A 24316-nucleotide genomic window follows, 5' to 3' on the forward strand; every position below is an offset into this window, starting at 1 on the left:
GAAGGGGAAGGCCACGGGGGTCGCGGAAGTGGTGGGTAGTGTTCACTCGATCCGTGATCAATTATAACTTCTTCTCCCGTGTACAAAGCCTAGCAAGGAGGGCACCCCCTAATAGCGACGACAATAGGGTCACGTGCTCCATATCAGCATCACTTCATCCTCCTCCCTCAACTTCTTTCGCTTCATCGTTGGTAAGATTGGGTTGACCAAGGTGCTGCCTCGAAGAGTGCTGACTATGGTGAAATGATAACTCGCCTTGCCTCTATAGGAAAATTTATGGGCGATATCATAGGCGCAGCATAAGAACAAAAGGAAAAATCCCAGATTTTCACAAAAAAGTTTCATCGTCGTGTGAAGATTGGTGCACAAAAACTCACGGAACTAAAAATCACGTATGAGATAGTTGTGTTACCCAGGAAGATTATATATTCTTGAATTCCTATGGGAGAGGATGAAGGAGACCAACTATTCTCTGTAGTAATGATCCACATGGTAGGGGCTGCGAAGACGCTCCTTAATCGCTACCCAAATCTTCACACACCTCAAATAGGGGCTGTTGGTTGAGGAGGAAAATAAGATGTGATAGTCAAATAGGCATAGCCTATGACCTTTTGGTTCCCTCCTATTTACAAAGGCCCCCTATCAACATAACCCTAATGGATCCTGTCCTATTGGGTATTGATCTCCATCCAACTATCTAAGCCTATTAGATTAGTGGATCTCAACCCAATAATATCTCATTAGCTCTTATTGGATCTCATCAATATGATCCAATAATAATGAGGCATATTCGATATCTAATAAGATAGAGGCTCCAACGGATATCTCATATCTGAATCTCTACTTATCGTAGTACCTACCATATGTGTGACCCTCTAGGCCCAATATCAAGTTGGTCGTGAGTCATATCTGTAAAAATTTCTTCTAGCTCATTGAATTATTATAGAGATAATAATTCACTCGACTCATCGACATACTAGACCACTACGCCGTACTCCCTAGACGATACAAGGAAATCCAATCATTAGACTTATCTGTTCTTAGTTACCATATATCTATAGTCCCTTATTCATCTAATATCTCAAAGACTATATATTGGGCATTGTGTTGTCAGGCCTATACGGTTTCTACTGGAGTCTTGCTCTAATCGGATTCTCCTAGAGAACTCTTTCTCTTTCAATCCGAATGACCCTAACTAGGGATTTGTTTGAATAAGAACACACAGGATATTTCTCTATCGACACTCAATAACCATCGTAAGGTTGGCTACCACTCTTGATAATTGACTATACTAAATTTGAAACTTCTAGACTTATAAGTTTGGTACCAAATAGTGGAGTACTCATATAGGACATTCTTAGTGTCTCAAGTCTAAGGACCAGATACACTATTGGGACGATGGAATCATTATTTGACAATGAGATATCATCAACCATTTAGCATTTTGTGAGCGGATCAATTAGTGAACTCATTCTCTAATGAGACTAGCTATGCGACTAATTGCTTTCATTATATGGATGGGTATATAGTATACCAATTTGTTCAGTTATCTTTGATGTCCCTCTTGCGTAACTTATGACTAAGATTCTTTAGGATCTGTGTTTAAAGGTGAATCGGTCTCATTATCATGATCTCATTACGATTTGATTCTTATTGCACAGATTCATTGATATTATAATATTATATATATATATATATATATATATATATATATATATATATAAAGTGAGAAAATATCATAATAATAATGATAAAAAAGAGTATGTCATGTCACACGTACTATCATTCGTGTGATTGGCTTGTAGAGCACCTATAATTAGCAGCCTCAACTACACCACTCTTGGAGGTTTTTTGGGAGCATCAAAACCTTAAATTCGGATATACTTGCTCTTATTAATCCATGGTTTTAATCATTGTGATAGATAATTGTAACTCTTATAACTCATGATCATGGCCATATAGGGAAGGTTATATAAAATTAATAATATAAAATTAGTAAAATTATATTTTTTATTCTTTCCATTTGTGCCCCTTTTGCATGACATGTATCTTTTTCCATTGATGAAGTTAACAACAAAAGAATAATTGAGGTTAAATATTTCACTTTCATAAGTGTAAGGGACTCCAATACTATTTTTAAAAGTATACGGATCAAGATGCTAATCATAATTAACTATAGGGGATAATATATAATTACCCCTTTATTATACTTTGCCAAATTGGCAAGGTTTATATTTCATGTCTTAAGCATATGCTATACATTCAGCACTCTTGAGTTTTCAAGGAAGGATTAATTGGTTAGTTTTTGCTCTCAACGAAGAAGAGAGTTTTCACTCTATTTGCTCGGGAAGTTGTCATACAAGTCTATCATGATCTCTTATGGGGGCTTTAGATCATTAAATTTAGCTTATTTTCTTACTTAATCTTTAATCAAATTTATTAGAATTTTTGGGATCATACATGTATAATTAAATGTGTTAAGCCATTATTTTGATTAGCTAAAACTAAAGTGACATAATTAAAATAAAATTATCTGGCTAAGAGGCATAATTATCATAAAAATTAATTGTGTAGATGCCATCAATAATATTTCTAACTTGGTGACGAGATAAATTAGAAATATTAAACGGCATAACTATAGATACAATTATGAATATAAATAGGGTTATGATCCTCAGTTGCAATATTAAATTCAAATTATCTTCACCTGTCAAAGAGAAACTAAAAGGTTATTAAGGATACTATGTAATTGGAAGGCCAATTCACTGATTAATTCGGTAAATACTAATTCATCAAATATGCTTCTATATTAATGTGTTTCATAATTATTATAGAATTCCATGTATATTATTGTGGATGTAATAAGTTTTATGAAAACATTCTAAAATTTAGTTTTGGGTCTATAAAGCATGTTTGATCCATATTTGTTATGTTAAATTACCAACAATGAATAACATAACATTGGTATCAAAGTCATCCTACAATAATTACTGAACATCTAGGCTTTATTTTCACATATTTTCTTGATATTTTGGTAGTATTTTAGCATGATTTAGTTCTATCATCGTCGAGGAAGACGATGGTTTTATGTAATTACATTGCAACGTACTTCACAGTCTATCGTGCCTTAGCACTATAATGCATAAATCTTCTTGTTGTAGTGTATCCTATAGTTTATTTTTTTAAATGTTTCTTCAATGCCTTTTTCTAAAAACATTGCTCGCTCCAATGCCTTTGGATTTTCTCATTAATTAAATTCATACAAATTTAATTAATAATAATTAGTTTATGCATAATATTGGTTCTTTAAAGTTATTTGTTGACATAAATTAAATAGTGTATATACACTAAATGTTTAAGTTAATAAATTAAGATCAAACTAATTTGACTAATATGGTTCAAATTTAATTAATGATTATATAGTTGTTTAATGTTAGATTAAGTAATTTGATACATGAAGTCACCAAAGTCACCTCTCATGAGTGACATTTCTCATGAAAATATATTAAATATAGTGTGAATTTATATCCATGCATTAATTACTCGACCCAAAAAAGGTTAATATAAGATTTTATACACACTTGTAATGGTAAACACGTAACAATTATAAAGTTATACATATGAATGATAAATCAATCCAAAGATGAGTTTATCATTTGATATGTTTTATTGTCAATGTTTGATCATTACAATAAGACTCACTAACAATTAATATTAAAATCCAAAGATAAGATATAAATGTTGCTGGTATGTTAAGATGGGTTATATCATTATTTGAATTTACTTAAGTATAATTTATGGTTGTATATTGTTATCTGGCTATAATATCTGCTAACCTCAATTTAGTACCGAAATGGAATCAACTTTAAGGATTGGAAGGATATTTTGATCGTTCTAGGCTGCATAGATCTGGACCTTACACTAAGGGAAGACCAACCCGCTTCTCTTACGAAAACTAGTACTCTTGATGAAAAGAGACTATATAAAAAGTGGGATAGGTCTAATTGCATGAGTATCATGATCATTAAGCATGACATTTCGGTGACCTTTAGAAGTACAATATCCAAAGGGATTATCAAGGCCAAAGATTTTCTTGCCTAAATAGAAAAGGTGTTTTCTTATAAACGATAAGGCGGAAACAAGTATTATGCTTTAGAGCTTGATTTCCATGAGGTACAATGACAAAAGAAATATAAAGGAGTACATTGAAGATGTTTAATATTGCTTCAAAGCATTAAAGTTTGACTTATAAGGACTTACTTGTCCATTTAATTCTTATATCTCTCCCTACATAATTTAGTTAGTTTAAGGTCATCTCTTAACGAGCTCATTTCATATTGTGTGCAAGAAGAGGAAAGGTTGAAGCAAGAAGAGATTGAAGGTGCTAACTCGGCTAGCACTTGTAAGGATAAGGGCAATAAAATAAAATACAAATATTGAAAGAATGCGGCTAATAAGGATCCAACACAAAAAAAAATAAAATAAGGTTAATACTTGTTTCTTCTATAAGAAATCTAGGCATTTGAAGAAGGACTATACCAAATATCACGCTTTGGTATGTTCCTTTTTTTGGTTTATTCTGAAGTCAATTGAACTTTAGTACCTAGAAACACTTGGTAGTTAGACTTTAATGCAACTACTAACATTAGTGTTTCAATGCAAGGTTGCCTAAGCTGTCGAAGGGCCAATAATGTTAAGAGATGCATTTATGTGGGGATGAAAAATCGATGGATATGGAAGCTATAGATACATTTAGATTGTTATTGTGTATTGGATACTATTTAGATTTAAAAGATAATTTTATTGTACCATCATTTAGATAAAATTTAATTTCTATTTCTTATTTGGACAAATCTTGTTATTCTTATTCATTTAGAAACAATCGATTTACTTTATCTTTAAATTCAAATATGATTAGAATTGGTTCACTTATGACTTATGACAATCTATATTTACTTGATACTATAACATTCTATCATGAATCTATAAATGCAGAATTGCGAGGTATTAAACGTAAAATTAAAAAATCGAGTGTATTATGACACAAACAGTTAGGTCACATCTCTAGATATAAAAGGTAAACAAATCAAATCTAAAAGATCAGGTGCATATAGAGCTACAAATGTTTTAGAATTGATACATACTAATATTTATGAGTCATTTCCTATACCTTTGTAGAATGGTCAATAATACTTTATATCATTTATATATGATTACTCTAGATATGGATACTTGTATCTAATATATGAAAAGTCTCAATCTTTAGATATGTTCAAATCATTTAAAGTTAGAAGTTAAAAACGCAAAAGGATAAAAAGCATTAGATCTTACTGTGGAGGGGAATATTACGACAGAAATGATAGCTCAAGTGAACAACTTCCAAGACCATTTGCTCTATACCTAGAGGAGTGTGGAATTGTCCTTCTATATACAATGTCAGGGTTACTTAGCATGAATAGTATAACTAAAAGATGAAACCACACACTTAAGGATATGGTAAGAAGTATGATTCCTCTATCTAATTTGTCAAAGTTACTCTAAGGAGAACAATAAAGACTACAGCTTACATTCTTCATAGAGTACCAACTAAAGCAACTGCAAAAATACCTTATAAGTTTTGGATTTGGAGAAAGTCTAGTCTAAAACACTTTCATATATGGGATTATTTAGTTGAGGTAAGGTCTTACCGGCCTAATGAAAAGGAATTGGAACCTCGAACAGTGAGTAATTACTTTATTAGTTATTCTAACCGATCTAAAGGGTATAAATTTTATGATCTCAAATTAAAAAATATTTTTGAGATGGGAATTGTTACATTCTTTGATGTTATTGAGTTTGGGGGGAGAAATAATGTTAAAGACTTTACCTTTGAGGAAGAATTGGTTCAATCTAATCTAATTCATATAGTTTGTATTGATGTGATAAATTTAGCACCTCAAAAGTATATAATCATTTCAGCTCTCATATAGTATAAGGAATTTGTTCATAAAGAATAAACTCAACATCCACGAGAACCCCTACCATAAGAGCTAGCACCTTTACAAAGGTCAACTAGAGAAATGAGGAGTGTCATTTCATATGATTATATGGTATTTCTCCAAGAATACGAAGAAATTAGTGGTATGATGGAAGATGATCCAATCAACTTCCGTGAAGCTGTGGAGGATTCCAATTCGGATAAGTAGATTGAAGCAATGGATCAAGAGTATAAGACTATGCAAGATAATAAAGTTTGAACTTATCCTATTACCAGAAGGTGTGAAACCCATTGGTTGTAAAGAAATTTCTAAAACCAATAGGGATTCTAATAGTAATGTGGAGAGGTATAAGACACGTCTTGTGGCAAAGTATTATATTAAAAAGAAAGTGATTGACTTTAAAGAGACATTCTTTCCGGTTTCAACGAAAGACTCTTTTAGGACAATTATGACTCTAATTGTGTATTTTGATTTGAAGTTTCATCATATGCATGTAAAAATAGCGTTTCTTAATGGAAACATTGGTGAAACAATTTATATGGTATAATAAAAAAACTTTTTGTTAGGAGACCTAAAGAAAATGATTTGTAAATTTACAAAATCAATCTATAGGTTAAAATAGGTATCTCGTCAATGATATCACAAATTTCATTAAGTAATTCTCTAATTTGGTTTTGAGGTGAATGTTGGTGATGATTATGTGTATCACAAGTTCAATAAGAGAATATTCATTTTTTTGATATTGTATGTGAATAACATTTTGGTTGCCACAAATGATATAAGCATATTAGAGAAAACCAAGATATTTCTATCAAGAAAATTTGAAATTAAAGATATTAGTGATACTTTTTTATATTAGAAATTCAAATATATTGAAATAGATCTCGGGGTATTCTAGGATTATCACAAAAGAGCTATATCGATAAGGTACTCAAAAGGTTAAATCACCTCTATCGCAACGAGAAACAAGTTTAGTCTCAATCAGTGTTCTAAAGGAAATATGAAAACTCAAGAAATGTAAAAGATTCCCTATACATCAATTGTAGTGAGTTTAATGTATACACAGGTTTATACGCATCCGGATATAGTATACATTATTGAAGTGTTGGACAGATATTTAAACAATCTTGGAATAGATATTTAAAGAGAACAAAATATCATATGCTCATATATAGAAGATCAAATCATTTAGAGATCATTGGGTATTCTGACTCCGATTTTGTTGAATGTCAAGATAGTAGGAAATTATTGGGCTATAATTATATGTTGGTTGGTGGGCCGATTTCTTTGCATAGTGCCAAGAAATCTCTTATTAATTCTTTCACCATGATAACAAAATTTGTAGCATATTTTGAGGCATCCAATCATGAAATTTGACTAAGAAAATTTATCATAGGACTGCAAATAGTACAAGGGATTGAAAGATCGCTAAATATATATTATGATAATAAATTAATTATTTTATACTCCAATAACAATAAGAGATCGACTAAGTCAAAGCACATTGACATTAAGTTCCTAGTTATGTAAGAAAAGGTGTAAAGTTGAAAAATTTTTATATAACACTTAGGGACAAACTTTATATTGGTAGATCCTCTCACAAAAAGTGTACCACCTAAGGTCTTTCGTGAGTATACTGCTTATATGTATATTAAAATTGGAGAAAATTTTAATTTAGTAGGAGTTTATCATATATTTATTGTATGTTCTATGTCGGATTTTATATTTGTATAGATATTTTCTAATCAGAAATAAATTTTAGTTTATTATACTTTATACATTATGGCTATTAAAGTTATTAATGATTTTATAAAGATAAAGTTGGATAAGTTGAAAATTGACATATACATATCAGTAATTTTCATGCTACATATTTTATAATTGATCAATGTAATTTGGTTATATGAATATTAGTAATCATTGATGTGTTTAGCTATAATTAATAAAACAAAGATCACTTTAGTCCTATACTAATATGGCTAATGGATAATATTATTTTGTATGTCTTGTTTAATAATGATAATAATTTTGAGCTCATAAAGTATAATATATTTATAAGAATACATATGTGACCCAACGAGAAATTGTTATAATTTTTAAGGTCACACATGTATAAATAAATATGTTAAGCCATTATTTTAATTATCCAAAAATAATCTAATTAAAATAAAATTATTTTATTAAGAGACATAATTATTATAAAAATTAATTATGTTGATACCATCAGTAATATTTCTAACTTGGTGACGAAAAATATTAAACATCTTAGGGCATAACTATAGATATAATTATAAATATAAATAGAGTTATGATCCTAATATCAAATTTAGATTCTTTTTACTTGTAAAGAGAAATCAAAAAAATCTTAAAGATACTCTACAATTGGAAAGCCAATTCATCAATTAATTCAGAAAATATTTTGATTGACTCATCTGAGTATATTTTCGTATTAATATATTTCGTAATTATTATAGAATTTCATCTATATTATTATGGATTTAATAAGTTTTATAAAAAAATTAAAATTTAATTTTTGGTTCATATAACATGATCCATATTTATTGTGTTAAATTACCAACAATGAATAACGCTATAAGATTATTTATATTCTATCATCCTACGAACATAGTTGGTCAGTGTGTTCATCAATGCAACATGAACATGAGATCCTCCCGTTCACTTTACTCGTCTATCGATATACGTATAAGATCTATACAATCTTTGGATCCTGCTCCATTTTAATTGAGGTATTAGAGAACCTATGGAGGTGATGGTTGAATCTTGTTCTCTGCAACACCGACGGAGCTCAGCTTATCAAGCAGAGAGAACATGCGGAAACACTTTCCACCGTCGTGCTTCCAACATTCTGCAGAAATCAACGGTTGCATGCATGCCTGTGTGTAAATGTTTATTTATACGTCTCTCACCTTACGATACATACTCGTACGTGTTTCTTCGACACTGAAATTAACCGAGTCGATCCGCAAATGACGGTCCAATCGAACCGGACCGTGGGCGATCCAAGCCGAACCGGGCCGCACCAGTCGGGCCCGAACCGTGTTCCATTCCGGACCCGACCATCAACCCGACAACGAAGGAGGAAATAAAAGAGTAAACAGGGCGGGAGAGAGAGAAAGAGAGGGACGGGGGATAGGAGAAACCTGCAAACGCCCTCCGAAATCCCTCCCCTGATCAAGGCCTCTTTTCCTCCGTTCTCATCTCTCAATAGCGGAGATCTCGCCGCCGTTACGATCCTTCCACGATTGCAATATTTCATTTCTTCGATTCGTTTGGTTTCTTGGAGATCCATTCATCCAAAGCTCCTCGCTCCTTCCTTCGGTCCCCGAACTCCAAGGTCCGGGGATCCTAAGGGTCGCGGCGGACGCGGACGTCGGGGATTTTAAAGGGGACCGGAAGGGGATAGGGTTTTCGCTATGGCTTCGGCGAAGGTCATGCCCAGTTCGGTCGCTTCGTCGCGCAAGAAAGGGCACCTCGAATTGGGGAAGAAGAAAGTAGGGTTTCGATCTCTCTTTTTTTAGCTTCCGGTCGATGTTTTGGGTGTTTCTTTGTGGCATTCTTGAGATCCGCAATCATGAAACCTCCAAATGGATGTATTCGTATTAGAATTTAGGTCTTTTTGATGATTAAGTATCAAGAAACCTCCGAATTTCTGTATTTAAATTAAAATTAGGGCTTTCTTGATAACTTTGGCAAATTTAATTTCCTGAGTTGGTGTTTCGAATAGTATATTGTCATGTCCGTGCTGGCTCAAAGTTCATTTGCGAGATCACTCTTTTTGATTTAGTGGAAGAAACATAAGGCCTACAGTGTTGCCCTCCAGAACCACAGCACCTTTCTTGGCTAAGGATAGGAAGCATGAGTTATTCGCTTACGGCTCCATGCAGATAACTAGGGTCACTTGCTTGATTGAGGTCAATTGCTCTTGGCTTGTTTTGATAATTGCTAAATGTGTTGAATGCTCTCGCAAATTATGCATGTCATTGTGCATCATTTTGATATTGTAATATCAAATTCCCTGAGAGCAAAGGTGTGGAATAGAGGTAGCTAATAGGTAAACGAGTGAATGATTTAAAATGCTGTTGTATTCCTTTGCTGTTATTATGTGAAACTTTGAGCTGTGTGATCATCGACTATCTTTTAATTTGTCTCAGTCTAACCACAATTGTCTATTGATGTTTGCTTTTATTAGATCAAGTATATTAAATTTCCTATTGTTAACGTAGGGGACTAGGCTAGATGGTCAAATGCTTATAACATGAGAAGTGATACTGAATCTCATGGGAAATCTATTAATTGGAATGTTAATTGAAATCTATTAACTGGACTAGACTAGATGGAAACTCAGAACCTGGATTTTTCATCTGAACTTTTTCTATAAATTTGCAGATATGAATATCCAAACAACTTGATGCTTAGCAGACATATCGTCTTTCTGAATGTATACAAACATTGCATGTGCCATTTTATGCATTATTTGAAATAAATCTTTTATTGTGTTGCTTCATGAAGACAAATTTGTTATATGAAACTTTGGATTTTTCTAAGAACACTAAGAATATATGGTTTTACTCTTCTGATGTGTCTTTTTCGTTTTCTATTTCTTGGTTGGGGTGGGTATGGTAGTAACTGTTTCTTGTGAATCATTGGTTTGCTTTTATCAGTTAGAGGAGTTTCGGAAGAAAAAAGCTGCTAAGCAGGTCGTATCTGCTGGCCAATTGCAGCAGTCATCTGATATAGGCCAATATGAAAATCCTTCTAAAAATAATCAGCTTAAGGGAGATGAGTATTCTTCAGGTGGAGATGGTACAGATGTTGCAACAACTTCCGGGGTCATGATGCCCTATGAAGGTAAAGAAGGTGGTTCATCCCAAGACAGTGATGTTGATTCCTCAACTGGGATGTCTGTTACCTCAACTGCCTGGAACTATGACAATCATTCGTCACATGAAAATTCAATTCATGAAGCCCTTAAGAGCAGAGTCTCCAACTCAAACGAAAGCTCAACTTTTTCAGAATTAGCTAATGGTTATCATAATCACTGGGGAGAGAAAATCGAGCATAGTGGTAATGAGGAACCAAAGGTTGGATCAGTTGCTGGTTTTAGTATAGATCAGCATATTGCTTTTGTTCCAGATATCACAAAGCCATGTATTGATGGGAACGTCAGCAATTCAGGTTTACAATTGCACAACAATAACAAAAATTCTTCCAGAAGTCACATGCAAATTATGGATGTGCCAAGTGCTTATAATATGGGAACTATTCCTGAGAAATCAGAAAGTCATTCTGCAAGGAAAACATTGGGTCGTCTTAGCACATCAACCAACATATATGATGGTAACAACTTCCAACTGTCAAGCTTTTTAAACTAGCATTTTGCTACTAATGAATTTAATATACAAGAGTTAAGTTCTTAACAAAACAAGTGTCTGTTCATGCAGTGAAGCAACCTTTTCAAAGCAGTAATGTAGAAAATCATGGTACCGTTGGTGTGGGAGGGAGGATAGCTGATGCCATTAATCGTCACCTTAATGTTGAAAATTCAACCTGGATTGCACCAGAACCTTCGTCTGCAGGATTTAGTTCTGGTTTTGGAAATTCTTCTAGTGATTTTACAGGTTATAAGACTACTTTTAGTCGATCCCGTCCATTTTTTCTTGATTCACTTGGTCTTCCCAGAGTTCCTTCTAACATTCTGCATGGCGAGCCTGATAGCACTGTTACACCAGTGCCATATGACAGTTCGAAGTTCCAGAAAACAGAGGTTCAGTTGGCATCTTCTCTGCTGCAGCCATCTGCAGATAGCTTCACGGAACAGTCTCTCAGCTTAACAACTCTTGATTCCTTTAAAGAAAATCAATTATCTCTCAACACTTCGGCTTCTTTGAATGAGGAACAACAGCTGAAGCAGGGAGCAAGAGAACAAGATATGCCAAGGGACCATGAGTTTCCATATTTGAATAAAGATGCAGATTTTGCTGCTCTGGAGCAGGTTATTTGTTATTTGTTTTTCATTTAAATTGATATACTAAGTTTTAGTTGCTATTGCTTTCTTTGTACCATGTTGGAGTAACATTTTGCAGGTCTTAAACTCATCATATGCAGTAATACTTGAACATAATAATTTTTTTGTGGTGTACCTTACCTGCTTCTTACTTTATCTTTTGCAATGTGATGGCTTATTAACTGACTCAAGTTGCTTGCAGATTTTCCAGTTAGGATCCTTCTGTTATTTTTCTTTTGAAATTTTTACTAGTATTTACAGATGAATTGCCACCATCATGAAATTTATTTTTCTTCACTTCTCTGTTCGTAGTTTGTCTAAGGGTCACTTTCTGAACAGTTATATTGTCAAATTTTCAGCATATTGAGGATTTGACTACAGAAAAGTTTTCATTGCAACATGCTTTAGAGACAGCCCAAGGTCTAGCAGGGTCCTTAGCTTCTGAGAATTCATCAATAACAGACAGCTTTAATCAACAGGTGTGATCTTTGACTGTGAATAATATCTTTATATGATAATGTAATGCAAATAACATTTATCGTTGCAAGTCTGTCACTTGTTTTCTCAGGGGAAAGTTATTACTCAGTTAAAATCTGACATGGAAAGATTGCAGGAGGAGATTAAGGCTCAAATGGTTAGTTCCTTTTTTGGCCTATGGTGTAAGTCTGTGCTGCATCCTTTTCTTTTCCATTTCAGCATAGTGTTAACAAGTGGATTTCTTATGTGATACTTTTACTGTTGACAAACAATTTATTTTTAGTAGTTTAAACAAACTTCTTGGATTTAGATTTAAGAGTTGATTTTGAGTGGGCTGTTCTCAGAGTCAGTTATATTGTGAATAATTGAGTAGCATTTTATGTATATCTCCCTAATTATGAGTTTGAGTTGAGAGAGATTGGACCTATTTGCAGTTCCAGATGCCATAATGAACCTAGCTGTGAACAGGATACATTTTAGTTCATCTATTAATATGTGGCAAACGTTTGCATAGCATGTAATTATTTGGGAACTGGGATATTGGTAATAAATGACATGAAATGAACTATCTGTTGGAAATATAAGTATATATTTCAATATTTCCAATTTTTGGTTGTCTGCACTGATAAAAACCATTCATGTGACTTCCGCTTACTATTTCATGGGTTCTATGATGTGTTATTCATTCACATGATTATCTACTTGAATGTTAACAGCTTGCACTTGAATCTGTTAAGTTGGAGTATGCAAATGCTCAGCTAGACTGCAATGCTGCCGATGAAAGAGCCAAAATACTTGCATCTGAAGTGATAAGCTTAGAAGAGAAGGTAGTTAATTTTTTAACTTCATTATTTATGATTTAAGAGTTCATGGTATTAATCTGAGAGTTCTTAATCAAGACAACATTGTTTAGATCTTTGCAGGAAAAAGTAACTTGTCTTATTGTGTATTATGTTTCTACAGTTGTTTCTTTTTAACTTTTTTCCTAATAAAATAAGGTAGGCTGCGATTGTGGTTATATAATTTAAATATGATTGTAATTGCTTTGAGTGAAACTGACATGGTTGAGTATATTTGTCTATTAGTTTATCTAACGTGAATTCTTTTCTATATTTTTTTAAAAAATATGATGTATGGTGCTGTACAATCCATTCATCAACATCCTCTATGTAATTTGGATTTTTTTGTTGGACTAGGTTCCACAAGAGCTCTAAAGAATAAAGATCATAAGAATTTCAAACAACTTTTAACATGAACAGGATATGGTGCTTCTTTTTTTGTAGGTTATATAATTTTTTGTTAACAAATGTCAAAATGTTAGTTTAGTGGTTGTTAGGAACAATTTTCTTGAAGGGATTTGTGACATGTAGGAGTGCAATATGCATGGCATATTAAGGTATAATTACAAAAATCAAACAAAATAAAGATAAAAAAATAATATATGCAGTCAAGTAAAAAACCAATTGCATGGTATTTATATTAATTATGAAGTTATTTAAGTGATAAGTTATAAGGTCAACATTAAATTGTCATTGACTATGTTTTGTACATTTAGGACAACATAATGGTAGAAACACGAACAATAAGAAGGAACCATAAACCATATTTGTGATCTTAATTTCAGGAAGGATATAAATTTTTTCTTTTTCCCTTGTGATTATCCATGATGTTGTAAGTTCACTCCATTGATTATGGAAATGTTGCTATTTGGATATAAAGAGAAACATGCAGTTATTATGCAGCTCTTTTAAGCAAATTAACACTCGACAAGGTTGCCTTCCCATTTGCCTTTGCCTTTGCATGCTAGGTAGACGACTATGACGGTTGGGTCTCTTTAGTTCCTTTCTTATGGCTCAAACAGTCAAATTGATCATTTGAATTAGGATAATCTCAGCCCGACATAGATCCCCTATTGCTCGATACGGGGTCATGTTACATGTACCGCCCGGTATAGGGCGATCCACATATAGGTCCCTTATTGGATCGGTACATATCGCTCGTAGTGGGTGGTACACCTCGGTACGATGAACCTTGGTGGAAAATGACTTTGTTACAAGGGGTTTCTGTGGCTAGTAAAACATGAGTATACCAATCTCTAGCCGTTTTGGTCCATAGTAATTAATACAGTATGTCATTGGCCCAATGATGATCGACCTTGGCTAATCATTTTTTCAAGTGTGTTGTTACTCCCTTATTATGGCATGAGACCTTTTGTTGATACATACATGATGCAGTTGACTTTTGTACGATTAATACAACATTCCTTGCCTTCAGGATTTTTGGTGGCCTTTGCTCAAAAATCCAAGGAGCTAACATATTAGGACTCATGGCATCCTTGCCAACCATGTTCCTTGTGGTGTTTGTTCATACTAGGATGCCTCCGTCTTTTCCCATCTTTGTTTCTTTTCTTTACCCTTGTCTTCTCTATCTTCCTTCAAGGAGGCATGTGTAATGGTAGTCTACAAACATTTTTGGACAGTGAACTTCATGCTCTATAGGGTTAAGTGAACAATTAAGTTAAAGATTAGAATTTACATTTTGGTTTGACTTCGATCAATTAGTTGTTGATAGAAGTCAAATCTTTTATTTTTATGATGACAATTGTTATGTGAAAGGAATAAATTTGTGCAATTTTTGCATCTGCATTGTCGCACAAAGGAATAAAGTTCATGTTACTTCTCCTCTGCCATATATTATTGCGTGAAAGAAGCGCACACCATTTCTCTGCTGTTGTGTTGTTGCAGGAACAGAGAGGATGTGCTTCTAACATTTTAAAACTTTTTTCTAGTTTCATGTGTGTCCCATGAATAAGCCATATCAATTATAATTTATGGGCTTAAGGTTTCCACCATATTTCTTTAGCTTTAAGTCTAGAAAATCAATGACCTAGTGACTTACATTTGCTTTGATTTCTAGTATGTTGTACATTGGCTGAAATTAAAAATATTCAATTTTGTTGCACAAATTAGCTTTAAAGGGTTTAACAGGCATTACACAACTGTGCATCCTCTAGTCAAGAATGATGCAATTCCTAATGAACAAATGTAAAAAATTTATAACATTGGTTTCTGTGAAATTTTACATCCATTATGTAGAAAAGAAGCTGTGACTAATCAGTCCCTAGTGTTCGTATTCTAACACAACTTCCCATGTCATCTATTTTCCTTTTTCTCTTACAATTATTTTGGTATTTATCCATTTATCTTTTGTTCCACTTATCAGTCATTGATGTCAACTCATTAGATCAACATAAACATTAAACAGGCACTGCGATTGAGGTCAAATGAGCTAAAGCTAGAAAAGCAATTAGAGAAGCTGAATTCTGAGATGACATCATATAAGTAAGTTCAGCATTTTTTTATTTTTTTTATTATTGCTGATTATTGATTTCCTAATCAAATTTTGATTCACTAGTATCTTGGAATAGATGTGAAAAATCAGTGTACAAAGGCATATTTATATTCCTGATGCTTAAATCTCTTGTGTTCCTCTAAATCAAGTATGAGTTTGGACAAGTGTAATTAGGTTCCTGACATCTAAAATTTGGTGTGTGATTTCTGTTCAAACATGTTGCTTCACAATATATACCTACTTTAAAAACATTTCAAGTGATAGTCATTGCAAGGTGACAATTAAATATTATGGTCTACTATGGCAACTAGTTAATTCATGTCTTGTTTATGGATATTCATTTGTTTTACACTATAGTTGTGCTCAATAATTATGGTAGCTCATGTTCATCTTTCCCCCTACTATGAATTTTGTGTTATTGATTTTATTTTATTTTATTTGTCATTTCCATATTTTGTACAGAGTCTTTGTGTAATGATTAATGTTTAGTTTGAATTTTTACTATTTTGGATAAAATATTTCTGCAAGATTTTTTCTGAACATTTGTTTTCACAAAATTACTGCTAAATCACTTGTTCCATTAACTAACACTCGTTGTTTAGCAACTTGCTTATGGTTAATATTCCAAAGTCAAGATCTGTAAAACAATAAATTAAATCATGAATTGTTTTTGTATATTAGATTGACAATATTCTGGTTGTGACCATAATTAATAGCACTTTAGGGCAACCTTCATATAAAATTAACGTAGTTAATCAGTCACAGGAGATATTCATGCACTGTTTAGAGGTGTTAGTTTTGATCTTTCATTTTCTTTTTAAACCTTCAATTTGGGATTGCTAATTAATTTTTTTTCAGTATATTGTAAAACATATTTCATCAAACAATATGAATATATTGATGTTTGCACTTGTATTTTTTTGCAGTTGTTTCACATGTAAGAAAATTAGGTGCTTGTTTTTGTATCTTTGATCCCTGGACTTAATTTGGGACTTTTGCATAATAAGTTATAATATATTTTTCTTAATGCATTTGGTGTGTTAAATCTATGAAAGAGCAACCAAAAATTTTTGGCTTGTTAATCGGGGCATTTGGTTTCACATCAGGGCACTATGAGCTACATTTCTCCCCAAAAAGGAGAAGAAAAAAGACTGATGATTGAAGATTGTTTCTAATTTAACTTCTGAATCTGCCTGATATTATGACTTTTCACGACCATATTGGTGCGATTTGTGGCTTTTGAGTATTCATTAATCTACACAGGCGTAAAGTATCGATTCTAGAGAAAGAGCGCCAAGATTTCCAGTCTACTGTTGATGCCCTACAAGAAGGTATGATTTCCTTGATCTATATAGTCTGAAGCTTTACTGCTGACTTTCTTTGGATAGTTCCTTCATTTCTAGTGGTGTCAATGTTCATTCAGACAGATGGTCTAGACTGATCCAGCCTGTATTGACCTATCTAAGATGATCTGTCGGGTACATGAGATAGGTTATGGTCAAGGATTTTAAACCATCTGTGGGTTGGGTTTGGTCAAGCATATATTATCTTGATAATAAGGTTCAACCTGAACTGACCCTACCAACTTGGATGTATAAAATATGTCTTTACTTGTAAAACCAATCTGACCTAACCTTTTCAACCTTAACTGCCCTACTGTTGTCAGAGGTCTGGGTCAACCTATTAGCAGGTCAGTTTAGGTTTGGTTCAGCTTATGGTTACCGACCATTGCATGCCAACTCGATCGGCCCTTTGACTCCCCTATCCTTTGCTCTATGCACTGTAGCCCATCCGAATTTTAACCAAATCATTGAGATCACTGTCCTTTTCTGTATGCACTGTAGCCTATCCAAGATGATCTGTGGGGTACTGTCAGGCGGCGGTAGTGTGTGGGTGACCTGATCGAGTGACAGTACGGGCTTGCAAGCAGGACTTGTGACTGCTTGCAAGCCCTAAACCCTATGTTTTATTGAAAATAAATATTCGAACTGGACCACTGAAACAGGGGTGGTCCGCATCCCACTTGGTGGTTGGACCAGTAAATACCAGCCGCATCGTATCAAACTGATTGGTTTTACATTTCATGATCAGTGCTACTCTTGATGGTGGAGTTACATAATAAATAAAAGAATAAACAAATTATGCACCAAATCTTCACCCTTCAACATGAACCTTCATTATTAATATATATTTTTTCATTATTAATATTCAATATTGGGCTTCTCATGGTCTTATTCTTGTGCATCGCTTCATGCTTAATATAGGATATAAAAAGTTGGGCCTTCTTTGACAGTTGATATAGAGATTTGGTGCTTGTCTGTTGCCACATATTTTTTTAGATATTGTATTAGTTACATATTTATGTTATCCTTAATTTTGATCTTTGCCTATATTATTGCTGTTTTGTTAATTTACGTAGCTTGTTTTCATGCAATCTCTTACTCAAACTCATTATGTTAAATGAAATCTTACTATTATTTTACTTGCATTAAACAGAGAAGAAAGCATTGCAGTCTATGCTACGAAAAACATCAACTGATGGAAGAACCAAGGTTGTAATAGAAAATTCTTCCATTAAACAAGATGCATCTACATCCACAGATGATTTAGGTATGTATATTGTGCTTTCTCCATGTCGTCCATTGCCTATGGTTAAATATTGGGTTATTTCTTGGGATATAATCTGTCTCATGAAAACATGTGTGGCTCTCAATATGTCTCGGTTTCTTGGATGACCAGTGAACTATTCAATCTAACGTAAAATCCAGTAATCAACTAGCTGGGATAATTTTTGATTAAATGTAGATACTCCTACATTGGATATGGATATGTTTGATTAAAGGATGACAAAGCAATAAATAAGTACAGTGTGTAATTTATGGATATGTTTTTACTTCTGACAAACTTGATTCTGACTTTCATATTTTACCTTCACAACTTTAATGACTCTGCTTCTCAAGGTGGACTAGCTATATGCTGTTCTCATAAAGATGCTTAAACCACAGATATTATGTTTAAGGGTTTTTTTGTGTGTATGTGGCAGATGCTGGAAGCAGATTTTCGATATAGTGAAGTAAACGAAATGACCTGTGAAAATAGTCTTTGTGGCTTATCAGAAGTGTTAAACTAAAACTAGATCTGATTACGATATTTTATGAACTTATGTTCTGCTTTTCAGTCACATAAGTTGCACATAGATGTTCTTCATCAGCATCCAATTTTGTCCTCCAGATGTCAAAGATGGAGAGACCAGCGCAGAAGGAACTGCGCTGCATACTGGCATAAATTCAGTGCAAGATGTCAGACCATCTGTAGCTCTCTCCAATTGTACATCTCAATCCTCTTTCGTTCTTAGTGATAGAAGAGTGGATCTTCCAGATGGATACGGTGATCTTCCAGAAGACCAGCTCAGAATGATTGAGAACATTAAGGCTTTGATATCTGAGGTTGCACTTTTTAAATTATTCTTCTTAAGCCTTCTACTTTTGTTTTTAAGTCACTGCAAATGGTGAAAACCCAAATCTGTGTAATCTTCAAAACATTCTCTTATCTTATATACTAAGTGGTGTTCATTGTAAAATTACAGTTATCAGTGGAGAAAGAAGAGTTGGTACAAGCACTGAGAATTGAGTCATCTAATTGTTCCAAGCTGAAGGTACTGATAACTACTTCTGACTTGTAAAATTCACGACAAATGTAGTTAGTTTTGCAATAAGGTACTGAACTGAAACAGTACGGTAGCATGTTTTGAGTATGACAACAAATATTGTCAACTTATATTCTCACAATGCTGCTGTGATTGTTCGTGGAACTTTAGAAGCATGCTCATGCAAATGTATTTGGATTGCTATTTGTCTATTGGTCCTAATGATGGTGGCTATGAGAAAATGGTGGGAAGATAGGCCCTGCATGCAAAATGATCCTATCTTTCAGTGGAGATCACTCATTTGGTGGAAGGAGCATAATTCCTTGAGCAAGCATCAATCCTTGGACTATCTGATTATTCTGATCATGCTTGTTTGCATTTAGTTGGTTATATATGAAGCCTTTGTTTCCAGCATTACATGTTAACTGATGATTGTTATTTTGTGTTTAACTTAAAGTGATATGCTGGTTAAGAATGAATGCATTTACTAGGATTGTAACTTTTCTTGTATTTTTCTAGCTCAGTGATATCAATCTGTTCCTATCTATCCATTCATGGTTATATTCTTTGGGATACCTAAGACATCTTTTTCATATGAAAATTAAATTTAAAAAAAAAAAGAATGTCTAAAAACTGCTTGTAGATGTCTTAATTCCAGATGATCATTGCCAGATTCACTACACTGTAATATAAATGAGAATTTGTTTAACCCTAAATAATCTGTTTCTGAAACCAGTGTAGAAAGAAAGCCTTATTGGATAGGGTGAATTCAGGACAGTTGCTTTCGAATGGTAAATCGGAACATTTGCTTTCTAAGGAATTTCTGAAGTTTGTCCACCTTTTATGTCAGGGGTTGTTTGAGACATATGCCTTTGGAAGAAAGTGCTGCATGGTAAACCTTGTTAAACGAGATTAAGGAAAGATGAAAAAATTATTTTTATAAATTATTTAATGAATATTCCACATAAGACTTAGATTTAATGATAAATAATAGTGATAGATTTAATAATCATAGATTTGTTTGTAAAATTAGAGCCAATGAAGTAACAGATACATTAAAGAAGATGGAAATAACTAAGAGTATAGGGCCTGATGGTATCCCTATTAAGGTTTAGAAAAGTTTAGGGAACAAGGGAGTAGCTTGGTTAACTAGTTTATTTAGCAAAATTATGAGATTCAGAACGATGCCTAATAAATGGAGAAAGTTTTTTATATCAATTTATAAAAATAAGGGTGATATATAAAATTTTTCAAATTAGAAAGGAATTAAATTCATGGGTCATACTATATAACTTTGGAAAGAGTCATCGCAAGTAAGATAAGGCTTAAAACAAATATCTCTAAAAATCAATTTTATTTTATACCTAAAAGATCAATCATAAATGTTATTTATTTATTAAGACAATTAATGGAAAAGTATAAGGGGAAAAAGAAAGACTTGCATATAATTTTTATTGACTTAGAGAAAGCCTATGATAGGAAATCTAGAGATTTATTATGGTGGGTTTTAGAAAAGAAAAGTATATCTACTAATTATATCGATATTATCAAAGATATATGGTACTATAGCTACTAGTGTTGGAACTATAAGGAGTATGCTTAGTGAGTTTCTTATTAGCATACGATTACATCAAGGATCCGCATTAAATCTTTACCTTTTCAAATTGATAATGAATGAACTTACTAGTTACTTGCATGATACATTTTCTTAATATATATTATTTAACAAATGAAAGCCTATGTGGAATTAATTGAAAACTTGAGCTATGGAGGCAAGCCTTAGAAATTAATGGTTTTAGATTAAGTAGGACTAAAACCAGGAGAATATATAAAATATAATTTTAGTGATTATAGAAATAAATAAAAGAATATAGTTAAATTAGATGGACAAAAAGTTCCTTTAAGTAAAAGCTTTATGTATCTTGGGTCAACTTTTCAACAAGATAGAGAGATCGATGAAGATATTATTCATAGAGTAAAAATAGGATGCTTATAATGGTGAGGGGCATTAGGAGTCTTATGTGATCATCATCGGATATTTTTTATATTAAAGAAAACTTTAATAAAACGGTTGTGAGACCAATAATAATTTGTGGATCTGAGTGTTGGGTAGTGAAGAAATAACATATACAATAAGTTTGTATTGTCGAGATGAGACTGTTGAGATGGATGTGTGGAGTTTCTAGGAAAGATAGAAAAAAAATACTTTTATTCATAAATAACTAGCTATCGTTTCGATAGAGGATAAGATGAGAGAAAATTATTCAAGATAGTATGAGTTCATGCTTAGGAGACTTCGGGATGCGGTATCCAGAAGAGGTGAAATGATTAATATTAATGGTACAATGAGAGGTAGAGAAAGACCTAAAAAGACTTTAATAGAAACTATAGGTAAAGATTTAAATACTCTGTATTTAACTAAACATATGAGTTTTTACGGAACTCAATGACGATAAAAGATTCATGTAGCCGACTTCAAATAGTTGGGACTTCAGTTTTGTTGTTGTCAAGGTCCGCCATACCATAACGTACCGGAGTTTCGACCCGGGCTCGGTACGATACGGGTGTATCGACCGGTATACCGAGGTGTACCGAGCAGTACACCTGATTTTATCGATTTATCCCTCCAAAATACCTGAAAATTAGAAAAAAAAAGTTAGGATAGTGTTTTCAAGTTACAAATACATACCTCTTGATTAGAAAACGAATACATACCTCTTGATTAGGAAAGTTAGGATAGTCTTAATTATTCTCTAATTAAAGAAAACGAATACATACCTCTTGATTAGAAAAGTTAGGATAGTCTTAATTACTCTCTAATTAAAGAAAACGAATACATACCTCTTAATTAGAAAGTTCTTCCTTTTAATCTTCCTAAATTAGTCTCGATTGAATTCACAAATCATTGTTTTATAGAGTTTAGGAGAGAAAAAGAAAGTTTGAGAGAGAGTTTAAGAGAGTATAATGAAATAGGGGAGAGAAGAATGGTTTAAATAGGAGGAGAAAAAGCTCCAATGGTCAAATTGATTGTTGGAACACTGTAGCACTGCTACAGTGTGGTAACGGTCGATTTCGATCGTTACCGAGTGGTGTCGGATGGTAACGGTCGAAATCGACCGTTACCGAGTGGTGCCGGGCGGTAATGGCCAAAATTTTGACCGTTATCGCCCGATTTTGCCCCGTATCGCTCGATACGAAGGTTAGCGATACGGGGGTTTTTGGGGTGTACCGCCTGGTAGCAGGCGGTCCGTGTACCGGTAACCTGTCGGACCGATACGTACCGCCCGGTACGGGCGGTATGCTTCGGTACGGCAGACCTTGGTTGTTGTTGTTGTTGTATTATTTACTCTTGAGAAATTAAAATGGTTTTCAATCTCAAATTGAGAGAGACAACAATGCCTGCTTTGTTTCCTAATCTGAGTATAACTATCAATTATTGTTTCCTCTTCGGTGATCTTTTGTTTCTGTTAATTTCTACCAGAACAACTTTGTCAAGCAACTTCAAAATTTTCTAAACTTGCATTATTGATTAGCTGCATTCATCATGAAAAGATGAATTTCATCACTGACTATGTGGAGTGTCTGATACGAAATAGTTGCCCTTTTTTTTGCTTTCCAATGATTAATGTTACTTCTCTTCTTTCTTTGCCTGAATACTCAAGGATTTGAACAAAGATTTGTCCCAGAAACTTGAGGGTCAAACCCAGAGGTTAGAGCTCTTGACCACCCAGAGAATGGCAGATGAGAATGTTGTGGCAAGACCAATTGTTACTTGTAGCACGCATGATACAACAGAATATGCTGATGAGGGTGATGAGGTATGACAGTTACCTGATGTTGTTTCCTTCATGCAGCGGTTTCATAGAATATAGAAGTTTGTGCTAGCATCAGTTTAATGCTAAAGATGATCATCATGCTTTATTAACTATTAAGGTAGCTCTTCAAGCTCAATCTAATATCTGCTGGCAACATATAGTCAATAAACATCAAATCGAAATCAAATTGTTAGATAAATTACAGTTTGATTTCATGCTAATTGCTTTTCTCATTGATAATTGATGTTTAGTGACTTTAAAACCTAAACTATGTCTTCCCTATTTCTGTTAACATTTTATATCTTATATTGTTGTTGTTCTTTTAGGTGGTTGAAAAAGTATTGGGTTGGATAATGAAGCTCTTCCCTGTTGGGCCGAAGCGACGCAACAGCAAGCTTCTGTGATGGGGAGGGAGGACAGCAAAATTGCAAGACCGTCTTTACCAGAAAGCTTCTCTGATGGGGAGGACAGCAAAGTCCCAAAACTGACGTTACTACTGGTTATATATTGAGGTCTCAAAAAATGTACATGGGCCGTTAGTTGTAGCCGTTCTGTTTTTTGCACAGAAAATAGGAAATAGGTGTTTCTTCTTCTCTAGATTATATGCATGGAAAAGTGCATTGGTCGACGGAGAGAATAAACAGTAGATGTCCCCCACATTCTTTTTCGGCATTCTGTTTTGGCTCTCTTTGGTGGTTGTGAGGTGGGAGGGGGGGGAGGGGGGGGTGATATATGTAAGAAGAAACTGTTGTATTAGCTGTCGTTCCATCTTCTTCCAATTTCTGAATTTTGTTTTGAGCCGAGTCTTCTTTTGACCCACAACCGAGGCTGCATTGTTAGTGTATCTGATACTATAAGAAATTAACTTTTACGTCAAGAGAATTCGTGGGAACTGGACAACGCCTGGTGCTCCACGTCCTGTTATCCTTTGCTTTTGGAGGTTGTGGATTAAAATCTTTGGTTCGGATTAGATGCAGACTTGCACGTTATATTTGTGATGTTGCTAATGTTCTTGCGTCAATGT

General features: G+C 33.7%; 1 protein-coding gene across 1 annotated transcript; it reads left to right on the top strand.

Moving 5' to 3' along the window:
- The first annotated feature begins 9119 nt into the window (after window positions 1–9119).
- Window positions 9120–24184, top strand: LOC135619525 (protein BLISTER-like). The gene is made up of 13 exons (XM_065121626.1): window positions 9120–9490; window positions 10661–11336; window positions 11441–11991; window positions 12363–12482; window positions 12572–12637; window positions 13197–13307; window positions 15745–15821; window positions 17095–17162; window positions 18328–18441; window positions 19063–19277; window positions 19418–19486; window positions 23140–23295; window positions 23619–24184. Exons 1-13 carry the CDS (start codon window positions 9413–9415, stop codon window positions 23694–23696), a joined length of 2379 nt encoding a protein of 792 aa, XP_064977698.1. The 5' UTR covers window positions 9120–9412; the 3' UTR covers window positions 23697–24184.
- Window positions 24185–24316: the final 132 nt, after the last annotated feature.

The sequence above is a fragment of the Musa acuminata genome, chromosome BXJ2-8 (assembly GCF_036884655.1).
Source record: "Musa acuminata AAA Group cultivar baxijiao chromosome BXJ2-8, Cavendish_Baxijiao_AAA, whole genome shotgun sequence".
NCBI classification, from domain to species: Eukaryota; Viridiplantae; Streptophyta; class Magnoliopsida; order Zingiberales; family Musaceae; genus Musa; species Musa acuminata.

Bases quoted from the DNA above. Each gene is read 5' to 3' on its own strand.
- LOC135619525 (XM_065121626.1), top strand. From the start codon at position 9,413: ATGGCTTCGGCGAAGGTCATGCCCAGTTCGGTCGCTTCGTCGCGCAAG. The intron at 11,992-12,362 runs GTTATTTGTTAT...TCAAATTTTCAG, and splicing joins ATTTTGCTGCTCTGGAGCAG to CATATTGAGGATTTGACTAC. The intron at 19,278-19,417 runs GTTGCACTTTTT...GTAAAATTACAG, and splicing joins TTAAGGCTTTGATATCTGAG to TTATCAGTGGAGAAAGAAGA.